This window comes from Myotis nattereri (genome assembly GCF_964212035.1).
Source record: "Myotis nattereri genome assembly, chromosome: 1".
NCBI lineage: Eukaryota > Metazoa > Chordata > Mammalia > Chiroptera > Vespertilionidae > Myotis > Myotis nattereri.
The window spans coordinates 33,737,250-33,751,237 of NC_138075.1; the positions used below are offsets into that span (position 1 = coordinate 33,737,250).

General features: G+C 41.5%; 1 protein-coding gene across 1 annotated transcript in view; it reads right to left on the reverse strand.

Moving 5' to 3' along the window:
- The window catches only part of PRKCH (protein kinase C eta), a 221,217-nt gene that overhangs the window by 49,012 nt on the left and 158,217 nt on the right, over positions 1–13,988 (reverse strand). The window contains exon 10 of the mRNA XM_081090391.1: positions 12,942–13,096. Within this exon, the coding sequence (XP_080946517.1) occupies positions 12,942–13,096 (155 nt within the window). The remainder of the gene's footprint in view (positions 1–12,941; positions 13,097–13,988) is intronic.

A 13,988-nucleotide genomic window follows, 5' to 3' on the forward strand; every position in this document is an offset into this window, starting at 1 on the left:
CACATGATGGTATTTGGAGATGGAGCCTTTGGGAAGTAATTGGGGTTAGATGAGATCATGAGATGCCCCCACCCCAGGTGGGATTAGTGCTCTTTATAAGAGGAGACACTAGAGAGTTTGCTTGTCTCTCCCCAGCCAGCCATGGGAGGGCACGGCAAGAAGGCAGCTGTCTGCAAGCCAGAAAGAGAGCCTTCACTAGAAACCAATTGGCGGGCTCCTGGGTCTTGGATTCCCAGCCTCCAGAACTGTGAGAAAAAAATTCTGTTGTTTAAGTCAGTCAGCCTATGGCATTTGTTAGGCAGCCTGAGTGAACTAAAATGATGACTTTAGGACTTCTATAGAACTGGTATTCACAGACAAGGACTGCACACAGCCTGAGGGTCGAGGCTTGACAGAATGGGTTATTGGAGTATATTCAATATCACATATGTGAGCGCTTTTGAAAATAACATTTTTCACGATTAGAAAGGTAATATTTATTCCAAGAGAACATTTAAAAAGCCTTAAAAACATTAAAAATAAAATAATCACCTACACTCAGATGTTGACATGCTGGTATTTACCCTCCTGGAACCATTTTCCCTGCAAGAGGGTGAACCCAACTAAGAGAATGGGGCCTTCGTTTTGGGTGATTTCTTCTGACCGTGATCACCATTGCATGAAGCAGTCACCTTAAAGGACCCCATCCTCTTATACCAACAATGATGCTACTGAGAAGTGCTTTTACTTTCAGGATCCTAATGTGATACTCACACCCTATAATATCCATCACAGAATCAGCACTGTTTGCCTATGGCAGGGGAGGGGTTGGTTAGGGATTAACTGGAAGTAGCACCAGGAAACTCTGTGGGATGATGGGAATGTTCAATATATTATTTGGGATGTTGATTAAATATTGTCTACCCTTGTCAAAATGCATCAAATTGTACACTTAAGATGTATGGGGAAAGTGATCTGGAAAGATAATACCAACAGCCACCATTAAAACATGTGCCCTGATGTATTTTGTCCAAAAAATGTTCAAAAGGTAAATGTTACTGAGATATATTACATAGCAGGCCCCAACAAAGGCTTCACAGGAACCCCTTTTAATTCTAATAACTACCCTCAGGGCCTTCACTTTATCAATCAAGAAACTGAGCCTTAGAGGGGTTAAACAACCGACTCAACATTCCCCAGCTGGGAAGTGGCAAGCCAAGCCGGGAACCCCAGTCCCTCCACCCTGGGGGAAAGTTGTAACATGCATGCCTGTTGACTCAGCAGTAGTACCTCCAGCAATCTGTTCCAGGGGAAGAATCAAAGACAGACCCAAATAGTTGTATACATCATCATTAGTAATAGTACATCAACTTAAATGTACTATGAATTAAGTAGGTCCATATGATAGACCACTCTATCAATTAATATTAAGTTGAAAAAGAATGTAAATGTCTTTCATAGTAGGTGAAATGGTAAGTAAAAAATTAGGTTAAAATATATAGTATGACCTCAATTTTGTTTTAAAAAATACATTAAAGGGGGTGGAGAAGGTTAGGTGGAGGTGGGAGAGGGCATAAAGGGAATAAATGGTGATGTAAAAAAATAAAATAAAATTTTAAAAAAATAAAATTTTTTTAAAAAGACATTAAAAACTTTAAGGAAGTATAACTGAAGAAAAATTATTATCTTTCTGTGGCAGGATTATAAGTTATTTCATTTTTACTTTTTATATTTTATTTACTTATTTATTTTTATTTTTTATATATATTTTATTGATTTTTCACAGAGAGGAAGGGAGAGGGATAGAGAGTTAGAAACATCGATGAGAGAGAAACATCGATCAGCTGCCTCCTGCACACCTCCTACTAGGGATGTGCCCGCCACAAGGTACATGCCCTTGACCGGAATCGAACCTGGGACCTTTCAGTCTGCAGGCCGACGCTCTATCCACTAAGCCAAACCGGTTACGGCTACTTTTTATATTTTAAATAGCAACACTTACTATAGTGTTACTTTCATAATTAGAGAATAATTTTATTTTTAAAATGAACAGGGGGAAATTTCTCTAATGAAAATATACCCAATGAAGATTATATACACACATTTTTATAAGAAGAATATTTTTGTATAACCTCATTTGAAGATGCAGCCCCTTTATAACTTAGGGTATTAATGTTATTCAATAACATACACGTAACCGTAGAAAAGTGAAACCCCAGTCATATGTGTAAAATATACACGTAGGTTTAAGGAACTTACAAAGGAATGTCCAGTTTATAACATAATCTTGAGGAAGTTATTACCTTTGCTTTTAGCAGAGAGGCATAAAAATTGGAATAGATTACTATTGTGAAGTCCTCTGATTATAGCAGACAGATCTAATGCAACTCTGAGAGGGACTAGCATCACCTTAAGCAGAAAAGTACACAACTTAAATTTGCCGCAAATGCTATGGACCCACGTTATCCAGGGAGACAATGTGGAGGAGAACCATAGCAGAGATCCCAGTTTCTCAAACCCAAGTACCAGATGGCTCCTTTTTAAAGGTCATCTGAAGAAACATTTGCAATGAGTTGCTTCCTATGAAATACCTCTCATTTGAGAATTGCAATCGCAAGGAACAAGAAATTGTGTCTTTATAGTGAATAAAAGAATGATTAATATGATCAAAATGAAAATCCAAAATTTTAAAATTCTTGAAGAATTAGAACTATCATTTTTCAAATGCTATTATGGATGCTCAAAATTCTTTTTTTTTTTTTCAGTAGATCAGAAAAATTTCTTGAAAGGCTTTCATTGACTTTTTCCTTAAAAGCACTACTTGAATTCTGAGCTAATCATGGGTTTGGACCAGTGTAATGCTGGGGATAGATGGTGGGCTATGGACAGTCGCTATCCTCACACAACAACCCCAAGGCGGAGGTCCGGCCAGTGACAGTGCTGTGGGGAGCTTATTACAGGATGCCGTGGGAGCAGAGGATGGGCACATCATCTAGATCGAGATCCGAGGTTAGGGGAATCTGGAAAAGTTCCCCAGACAAGATGACAACTAAGCTAAGACAGCACAGGCTGGCAGGAGCCAGCTTGGCAAAGAGGAGAAAAGGTTCAAGGCCAAGGGAAAAAATGCATGTGCTCCCACCTCGTGGGAACTCGAGGGAACTCGGCAACCTTTGTGCATTCAAAACTGAGGTGGGATTGTAGAGTTCCACCACATACTGCATGACCTTGAGCAAGTCATTTATTTCCCAGAGCCTCAAACTTTCTTATCTGTAAAATGAGGATAATGCCTCTTACCTTGGAGAGATGTCACAAGAAGTTAAAAGTAAGTAGATAAAACCTCCTTACAAAGGTGCTTATCCTATGACTTACATGCTCAACACGTGGCTATTATTCCAAATGGAAGAATCTAGGCGAGAGCTTGGAGCAGCTCCCTCTACTGTGCCCCAGTGCACCTGCTCCAGCCTACTGTTCTCTTTGCCAGTCCCTGGCATTCCTTCTGTCATCTGGGATTCTCTTCTAGATGCACACACAGAGCTTGCTTCATCATGTCCTTAGGTCTCTGCTTATCTGCTCAAATACCCCTTTTCAAAGATGCTTTTCTAAATCCTCTGTGTAACTCATTAAAACCATTCTCCCTGAACTTTATCTTCCCCTTACACAGCTCTTTCTCCATAGAATTCATCACCCCAACATTCAATGTACCCAACCAATTTAATACATATTTTTTAAAAAAACAAAAAACCCCATTCAATATATTTACTTTTTGTTTGTCTGGCTACCTGCAATAGAATTTAAGCTCCCAGAGGGTAGGGGTTTTGTCTGCTTTATTTCCTGTGCACTCCCAGAGCTTAAAACAGTGCCTGGCACCCAGCAGGTGCTCAACATATACTTGTTAGAGAAATGAACAATCACCCTGAGCTCGAGGGCATGGCTGTTCTTTATTCTCTTATTCTCTGACAGCCTGACATAAAGCTTTTCCATTGAGTAGACATTTCATAAGCATTTGTTCAAGTGCACAATTAAATTATTTTTTACAAATGGCAGTGTTTATCTAGTACCTAAAGATCAACTGACTATATTTTTATTGCTCAAATCCAAGATTGTGTTTAATTATAATGAAGCAATAGGTTTCTTGGTCAATTTGGTGGGGAGAAGAGCAAAACAGGTGGTCTGATTTCATTAGCCAGTGAAACCATTAGCACATTTATCAATTAGTTGCAAATAACCAGAGCCTTTGTTGACACAAAAGGTCAAACACTGATGAGTACTCTGATTTAACAAATGTGAAGTACAGAAAAACAATCCTGGTGTCCCAGGGCTGAGATGTCTTTCTGCCATTAATCTGGGTCCTTTAAGAAACTGTATTACTGGGACTAAGCCACCAGGAAATTCACCAATGGTCTGAAAATGTTTCTGAATCTCCCTCAAATGAAAACCAAAAATTTACTTCAATACTGAAAAAAGTGAACTCAAAGTGAATTCAATTGCTTCCCCCAAACATTAGAGACACAGCTGAAATTGTAAATAAAATACAAGAGTATGGTCTTCAAGTCTTATATGCTGCAGGTCTTCCTAAGAAAACTATCTTAAGGATTTATGATGGATACATGGTAAGTATACTAATTACATACATTTTCAAGATATTGCTAAAATGCCAACAAAGTGGTTTGATTAGAAAGAAAAGCACCATTGGATTGGTCTTCAGAGGTTTGGCTTTACAAGCTAGAACTCCAATTTCTGTGAAAATTACCTATTCCTAAGGAAGTTTTTTGAGAATAATTTCAGCTCAAGCCAAGGCTACAAAGAAAACCCAAATCAGCTGATAGCACACATGCAAAGAATAGTATCTTATACTGATCTGGCACAATTCAAAGGTCTCTCTTATTTTCACTTCCATCAGGTTTGAGCTTCACCAACACCCTACAGGGAAGCCATATCAACAATGCCCCCAATGGAGAGATGGGTAAATGGGCCCAGGGCATTTAGCAGCCTGCCCACATCCCTAGGCCCAGCATGAAGCAGAATTTAGTCTGGCACATAGCTCTTCTGAAAACCATGCCCTGCATTCTTTGTTGAAAGAATATACCAGAGTGGGCAAAAGTAGGTTTACAGTTGTAATACAAATAAGGATTACAATAATTAATAAATAATCCAAGAATAAACTCTGTGTTTTGTGTATCCATAACTGTAAACTTACTTTGGCCCAAACCTTTATGTTGACTCTCAAACTTACTTTAAAATGAGTGATCTTTTTCTATTTTTTAATAGCACTACTAGAGGCCCAGTGCACGAGATTTGTGCACTCAGCGGGGAGGGGGTGGGGATCTCGCAGTCCGGGAGCCTTCAGGGGATGTCTGACTGACAGCTTAGGCCCACTCCCCATGGAGACAGCCGTGAGCCCAGCTTCTGGGAGCGCATTGACCACCAGGGGGCAGCTTCTGCGTTGAGCACCTGCCCCCTGGTGGTCAGTGCGCATCTTAGCGATTGGTCATTCCACAGTTCAGTTGATTTGCATATTAGCCTTTTATTATATAGGACAGTGGTCGGCAAACTCATTAGTCAACAGAGCCAAATATCAACAGTACAATGATTGAAATTTCTTTTGAGAGACAAATTTTTTAAACTTAAACTATATAGGTAAGTACATTGTTATTAACTTAATTAAGGTACTCCTAAGGCTTAGGAAGAGCCACACTCAAGGGGCCAAAGAACCGCATGTGACTTGCGAGCCGCAGTTTGCCGACCACGGATATAGGATATTTTCAATGGAATTGCACTTTGTGGACACAACTGTAAATGATCCAGTATATCAAGTTTTTTTTACCTTGGAGCCAAAGGTAGGCAGATTTCTAATGGGGCGTGGTTCTCTAGGGTTCTGTCCTTGGCTCACTGTTCCATTTAATAAACTCTTGTTGAGTGATCTCACCCAGTCCCGTGATATGAACTAACAGCTATGTCCTGATGACTTCCAAATATTTAGTTCTAGTCCATTTTCTTCACTGGACTTCAGACTCATATCCACCTGTCCGTTGAGCATCACTAGCATGTGTCTCAAGTACCTGGCATATTATGTCTCTACATATCATTATCTTTTACTTTGATCTCTTCCTGATCTCATAATCTCTTTTAGCTAATGGTACCACTATCCATTGAACCTTTTCACTTAACTCCTGGGAATGATCTCATGTTTCTTCTTTATCCCCTGGGTCCACCCAGTCCTAGTTGTTCTACTTTCTAGTGTTCATTTGAGACTAACGGACCATTCTCTGTGCTCCCATAATATACTGGGCATGCTCCAACTTTAGAATTCATCTGCCATTACTTACTATGGACCTTCTCTCCCACCCACAGAAAGAACCTCAAAGGGTAGACACCACATCTACTCATTTTGTATCTACTCCCAACACAAGTGGGAGCTCAGTAAATATATTCTGAGCCCAATTGCATTTTCTTCTTTGAAATGGAGTGAACAGTATCAAATGCCTCCAGATGTCCTGATTAGTTCTTCATGTCTGCAGTAAGTTGAAGATTGAAACAAAATTTTCTAATGGTGATTTTTTTTTTCCTGGAGATGAAAAACAAATTGTGAATCATCTTAGGAAAACATTCATTCTAAGAAGCCAATCACTGTCGGAATGTTTCTGACTTGGTTCCCTCATCTGTAAAGGAGAACTTTGCACTACTAGTAAGTACTCTTGGAGGTCTCAGCTGACTCTAATATTTTATAATTCCATTGTTGAAGATAAACATGGGGAACTGGACATAGGAACTCACTGTGAATGGATAGCTCGCCCAGGGATTGGCAACATGACCAGGCTGACCTAACTTTTAAATAAATATTTATAAGGAGTACCCAATAAAGTCTTGATAACAATGGAAACACTAGGATAATGAAATGCCAATCTTGGGAAGATATGCGTCTAGTCTCCAACTACAATAGGCTTCTTTAAAAGCCCTTGAACTTGCCATGCTCCCTCCTGTATTTGTTATTCCTTATCTTGAATGCTCTTTCCTTCCCTCTTCACTAGTTACCTCAGCTCAAGAGTCACAATCAGATCAAATCACACTATTAGAGGTTCTCACTCATGGCAATGCATTCCTCCTCTGGACAGTTGGAATTTTCTATTGGTATGATTATTGGGATGATGTCTTTCTTCCTCACAAGACCATACTCTCCACAAGGGAGCATTTTTGTTTTTGCTCATCATCATGTCCATGTCCTTGGCTGAGAGTCGGCACTCAATAAATATTTGTAAAATATCTCCAAAGGTTGTATAAGGAAGAAGAAAAGTGGCCAAATGAGGTTCATTTTGGGGGGATGGACAGCTATGCTAATAAGCTAGAAAGCCTCTGAGCTGTCCCTCACATCCTTGAAAAAGGATCTTAGGAGTGAAGAACTGAAGTCACTTTCTGGTGACAGTGAAAGAACAGGCACTGGATGAGGCCACGATGTGGCACAGCAGGCATGGCAAGCTAAGAAGGGAGACAGGACCTGGCCAGTGTGTCTCGGTTGGAATGTCGTCCTGTACACCAAAGGGTGTCAAGTTTGATCCCCGAGGCAGCCGATGGATGTTGCCCCCCTCTCTTCCTCTCTCTAAAAATCAATTAAAATTTTATTTTAATTTTTTAAAAAAGAGGAAGGGAGACAGGATTATGACTAAAATGTTCAGAGTCCCAGTAATAACCTGGGTAAGGTAAGGGCTCACAGTCAAAATCCGATGTGAAAGTGTAAGGTACTGAGAATCCCACAGCTAGCATGTCATCTCTGTTATATGAAAATGACAAATCTTTTCAGATCAAGGAAGAGCAGACCCAGTTCTCGAAGCAGGACTAATGTTCTCAGATGGCAAAGGGAAACTGAGCTCCTTTATTTGACTTTCATCTTCATCTAAAAATAAGACTTTTCTCACTAGAATGAGTAGAATAAATGGAATTGAATTCCAAAATAGGTGAGGTAACAGTAAGAGTAAAAAATTCCACGTTCACAGAAAGACATTTGGGGACTCTGAAAGTCTGCTGATAAGAAAGAGGAATAAGAAAGATGCCCGGAGATGGGAATCAGAAAGGTATTGCCACAGTTTTCAAGAGGGGGAGAGGAAGATATCAGAAAACAATAACACAGCATGGGATATTCATCACTGAACCAACATGCAAGTTGATTTGGAAACAGATGACTTGTGAATCCTGGACATGAAAGCAATGCTCACAGGGATGGCCTCACAGTGGGCTCTCTGAGCAAAGGGATGCTCAGCTAACTTCAGAACACACGGGTATCTGGAATCAGCAAAGCAGCTGATGGTCCTTTATGATAATTTTGAGAAATAAGAGTCAGATTATATTAGAGATTGGTATATTCATGCAGATCCAACAGTTATGTTTAAAGCCGAGCTTAACATAGCTTATCTTGGAGGGATACTGCAAATCTTACCAAATTCTGAATTTTAAAAAAAGTCAAATTAAGTGGAGATTGTTCTCTCAATTGGAAGAAATTTCAAAGGTGATTTTCTTTAAAAGTACTATGCTGCAAAGGTATATGGGTACAAGACAATATGTCAGGTCTAGCAGTCAGAGGCTGTGGGCCAATTCCACATGGAAAAAATTAGAGCAAATTCCCACAGTAAGCACTTGGAGCTTGTGGATGAAAAAGGGGTCACAGCCTAAACCTAACAAACTCAGGGGGGGCCACATGGTGAGGGCCTTACACACCCAGAGACCGAAAGTAACCATAGAGAATTCTCTGAACATAAACATTCATAAAAGCAGATGAAGATCGTGGCTGGTAGTTACACCCTAGGCCTGTAGCTTCCTAGACAAAGTGCAATCTTTATCTTAAGGAAGTCTGTTATCTTTTGCATCTAGGATAACATATCTTTGTAAAGTCAGCCTCCTTTTCCAGACCTCTCAGGGTACACTCACCACACCAGAACACCCTTCATTGTTATCTTGTTTCTGGAATACCATCTCTATGTGTTGTAAATTGTTAACTTTAGCCCACTGATGTCTCATTTTACTTTTTATCCAATCCCAGAGATTTCCCTACTTTGCTTTCTCCCACCTTCCTAATCTACCACCAATGGATTTCATGTAACCCTCCTTACATCTCCTCCTTTTATGCTAGTATATAAAATAAGCTGTAAAACTGCCATTCTCCAGAGCATTTTCTTAATCTGTGAGATTTTGCTTCCCAATAATTGTCAGTTTGGCTCAAATAAATTCATAAAAATCCTCTACAGGTTTGGATGTTTCCTACATTGACAGGCTTTAAGACTAAATATTGGTTATCATGTACTCAAGAATCCAGCATGCAAGAACTGCATATGGCCCAAAGTGGTCAGACCCATGAGTTGAAAACTGTGTTGAAAAGTGGTGTATGTTCAAGTGAAACATGGTGAGGAAGAATAAAAACAAACTGTGCTCTTCTGTAACATCTTCCCCACTCAACATGTCTGAGATACAGTCCACGCTTTGCCAACAAAAGCAAATCCAATGTGAGCTGGCTGGCGCCAGGAGTTTGGGTTGAAATGTCAATGGTGGCTGAATTCCCCTTGAATACAGCTCATGAAACATGACAGAAAATAGTGCCCATTACGCTGGCCAATGGGATGCATGCCCCTTTGTTTCCCTAACTTTTCTGTCAGGTTTGACTCTGGAAAAAAGTCAATGCCCATGTGAAATTATTCATGAACACGATCTGGGCTCTCAGACAGCCAACAAGCCCAGGACAGGGGATGAACAGTCCTTTTTCCCTTAGCAAAGTCACTCACTGACTCCTTACTTCCCAGCCTTCTCTTCTTGCCTATGGCCGGCTCCAGACTTTCCAACCTAAGGCAATGCGGCAGACCTTTCTCTTGCTGTATCTCCTGGGAACTGGGTTTCTGTTCCTTCATGAAATGCAAGTGAACACACTGAGAATCTGGGTCAGGACACAAGCGGAAAAGCACAGAAATGTAATTGGCCTGTCTCCTCTCCCACAGGCACAGTCAGCTAAGAGAGAGAAGAAAGTCATGTCAGAGGGAACCTAAGGTCCTATCTTCTAAAGTCCTGCGGGGCAATAGCTTGCAGATGGTGCCATCTTTATATTTGCTGGAAAATAAACCTCTACAAAAAAAAAAAAAAAGAGAGAGAGGAAGACCTCGCAAACAAACAAACAAATAACAACAACAACTCCATTTGGACAGGTCAGAAATATCATCCAATACAGAAAGATCATTTAAACTCCAATAAAGGCCATCTTGGGACATGTACGATACATGAGGCTGTTTTGTGCTCCCAAGTTTCTCACTGTGCTTTCTGGATAAATGCACACCTTCTATGATTCCAATGCGCTCTGTACAGTGTGGGAAGTCCAAGGGCTTTCAAAGACTTAGCCTTAAGACTCACTCTCAGGCCAGTACCTTGAATGGAATTCAACTATCCTGTGAAATAAATCCATAGGATAAAAATAGCATTTGCATCTATCCTCACGCAACGTGCTCCCTTCAGTCAACCATCACAGCTAGAACCTGCGCGTGGGATTGAAGACAAAGAGCAAACTAAAATAAATTCTCAGAATTGAACCACGGATACCAAGAACTGAAACAAAACTCAAGATGCGGCTGATACCGCTTTACCAGAAACCACATCAAATCAATGCCCATCCTCCACATTTCGGGACACATGAAACAAGCAGATGCAGAGGCGGGCACATCCTACACAGGAACCCAAGCTTGCTGCCTCTCGGCCATGTAACATGGTGCTTAAGAAAAGCGCCTGAGTATTCAAAAAAATGAATTTAGACCTTACTGCTTCTCTCCGCTGCTGGGGTCTAAATGTTTCCCCTCCAGCACCCCAACGCCAAAACATTCATGTGTTGAAATACAAACCCCAAAGAGATGGTATTAGAAGGTGGGCCTTTGAGAGGTGTTTAAGCCATGAGGGTGGAGCCCTCATATATAGAATTAGTACCCAATCGCCATCACCAGATGCCGAATCAAGGCTGGCACCTTGATCTTAGACTTTCAGCCTCCAGAACTGTGAGAAGTAAATTTCTGTTGTTTATAAACCACCCAGTCCATGGTATTTCTTATAGCAGCCCAAGTGGGCTAAGATACCCGCTATGCCTCATTTTCATGAATAAAGTTCTGGATCACCAGGAGGGTTATAAGAAGCCACGCTTTAGTGGTACTCCTAGAATATAAGTCTCTCCCCAGGAGATAGTGCAGCTCAGTGTTTAAAAACTTAGTTTTGAATTCTGGCTTCACTACCAGGTAGTGATCTGGTTATTAAGGCTTTCTAAGACACAGTTATTCATCTAAATAACATGAACAATGTTACTGTTATATAATAATGCTGTTAGAAGGATCCCGGGAGAAATGCAGACAAAGTGCTGAGCCTGTAACAAGAGCTCAGTTTAGCTGCTATTGCCATTGTTATGATGATGATGATTTATAACAGAAGACCCTACCTAGTAGGGAAGTCACTGTTCTTAAAAATTAAATGTGCGTAAGGCTCTCTCTGGGTTAAACAAAGCAGAAGTGGGTGGATGAGCCATGGACAGGAGAACAAAAATGAGCTCAGGGCCCAGAATCTGACAGCAGCATCAGGAAGGACTCTGACCTCCCTCTGCCATCAGAGACTGTATCAGTCGGTAACCACTGCCAACCATGGGCTGGGCAGGACACTGTGACGGGAAATTCCATGGTAGAGCCCCCAGGGGAACACCATGCCTGGTTAAGAAAGCTCACAGCGCCGCTGTCTACAGTCACCTGGGCAGCTCCCTGACTCGAGAATGAGTGGAGATTCCTGAGGACCTTCGAGGATAGTTAGTCCCTGTGCGGGTCATGCGGCCTGGCTCCTGCTCTGCACCCCCTTCTCTACCTCACTGCTGGGGCGTGGCTACATCTAGCTGAGGAGACATTGCTGTAGTGAGCCTGTTTCCCTCTGTCACTTTCCCACGTCTTTCTGGCATCATCAGCATCCTGCTCCAATCTTCACTAGTCTCCCTCCTCCCCTCCTCTGCTGACTCGTGGGGTATTTAAGAAAATGCCCTGTGGCTAGAGTTCTCTTGCACTTTGATAACGATGCCAATTCTGTCATGAGTTCGCAAAGGGAACAGCACATAGCAAAGCTAACAAGTAGCAAGATTCAACCTGGAAGTTCTTCGTCGACATTCATTCTCCTCCTATGAGAATTTTTCTCAAGAGACAGCATCTCAAGAGAAAATAAAGAGTATACATGGCAATTAAGTTATAAAGTGATTTAAAGAGTAGAGGGATGGTGGCAACAGGGAAAAGAGGGACATTTAAGACTAACGACTGTCTGAAATCCACGATTACATTCCCACTTTACCTAACCTTCTTCTGTCTGATTAAAGTGTCATCTGATATTCCTTGAGCTCTAACAACAGCAACCAGATTTCAAGCCCTTTCAATGTACGTTGTATTATGATCAAAGGATTGTGTGCTGTGAAATGGAGTCAAATAATATTTGGGAGGAGGCTCCAAATGAGAAATATCATCAAACGGGACATTGTGCATCAATAGTTCACCTCTCAGAGGCTCAGCTGGTGAGCCGCCACCTTATCTGACTGGGATTCTCATCAACTCAGGGACAACAGTGATCACACCTGTCTGTTTAGGCAGGAATTTTTTTAATGGAACCAATAATTTCCAACATTAAAGAAGAAAAAAAGAGAGAGCAACAATGTGTTCAGCACCTTGCAGAATTTGGCTATACCAGGCCGTTAGCAAACCCCAGCTGAGCGAACTCATGAGTAGTCTCTTCCCAGCCTACTTTACACACACCACATGGGGACAAGTTTTACTCTACAGGCAATGTTGATCACTACATTATTTGTTTATTCTAATGGACACTCAAACCTTTGTGAATTTAATTCCCCAAAGATTTCAGTATCATGAGAAATGGAAGGCTGGGTTAAGCCAGGGGAGGGAACAGGCTATGAGTTACAAGCAATCAGAACTCACCTGTAGATGATGCCTTTCTCGTGTAGGAACATGAGCGCCGAAATGATTTCTGCAGCATAGAAACGAGCTCGTGCTTCATCAAAACGACGAGACTTCTGGATGTGGAACATCAAGTCGCCCCCATTCACAAATTCCATCACGAAGAACAGCCGATCCTGGATACAAGCACAAGAGAGGATCCCATCAGCATCAATTACCTTGGGCAGCGGCCTGGGGAGAAGAGGCTGTCAGATGGAGGTACTCAATGCAACGTCCTGACAGGGGCTCTGGGGAAAGCAGACTGGGTCGGCTAGGATTAGATCCCTGGGAGGAGGTAGGGAGTACGACCAGGGTCTCCTTTAAGTAATTCCACACAGCCTTCAATGTCTACATTAAATGAAAAGTAGAGAAGATAGCCGAAGCCTTTCGTTCTAGTTCTCGCTCTGTACCTTAAATGCCATGCAACCCTGAGCTTAATTATTTGGGCCTTTATTAAAGCGAGGACACTGATGCTATCTCTACCCAAATCATAGGGTTTTATGAGCTGGAAGAGAGCACCATAAGTTGCAAAGTACATGCCTTTCGCCTGGAACATTCAGGTTTAATCACAGGAAGTAAGGGACATCTAACAGTGCTTTAGTCATCACTCCTGGGCAGAGAACAACCACAGAAAAAGGAAAATGCTTGGGACAAATCAGCCAAACAGTAGTCTAACCACAGCCTCAGAGTGATCCCCAACATTAGAAATCCCATTCAGTCCATCAGAAGATTCCTGAGTCAGGAGTGGGAATGTAGACAAGGAGATGCCGTCTCCACTGGCAGGAGCTCTCAACCCAGCAGGTGAAATGGGCTCCTTAAAAAATGACCAATAAATACTGTGTACTAAGCACTGTGCAAATGGTGTGATCAAGGGCTGGGAAATTAAGACAGCTCGATGGAAGAAATGTTTAAGTCTCAATTACAAAGTGATGTCTCCGAGGCTGACAGTGTTAAACACCTGGTTTCTGGAAGCTCTAAGATCCATTTCCTCACTCCCTCCCACTAACATTTATGAGTCCCAGGTTAGCC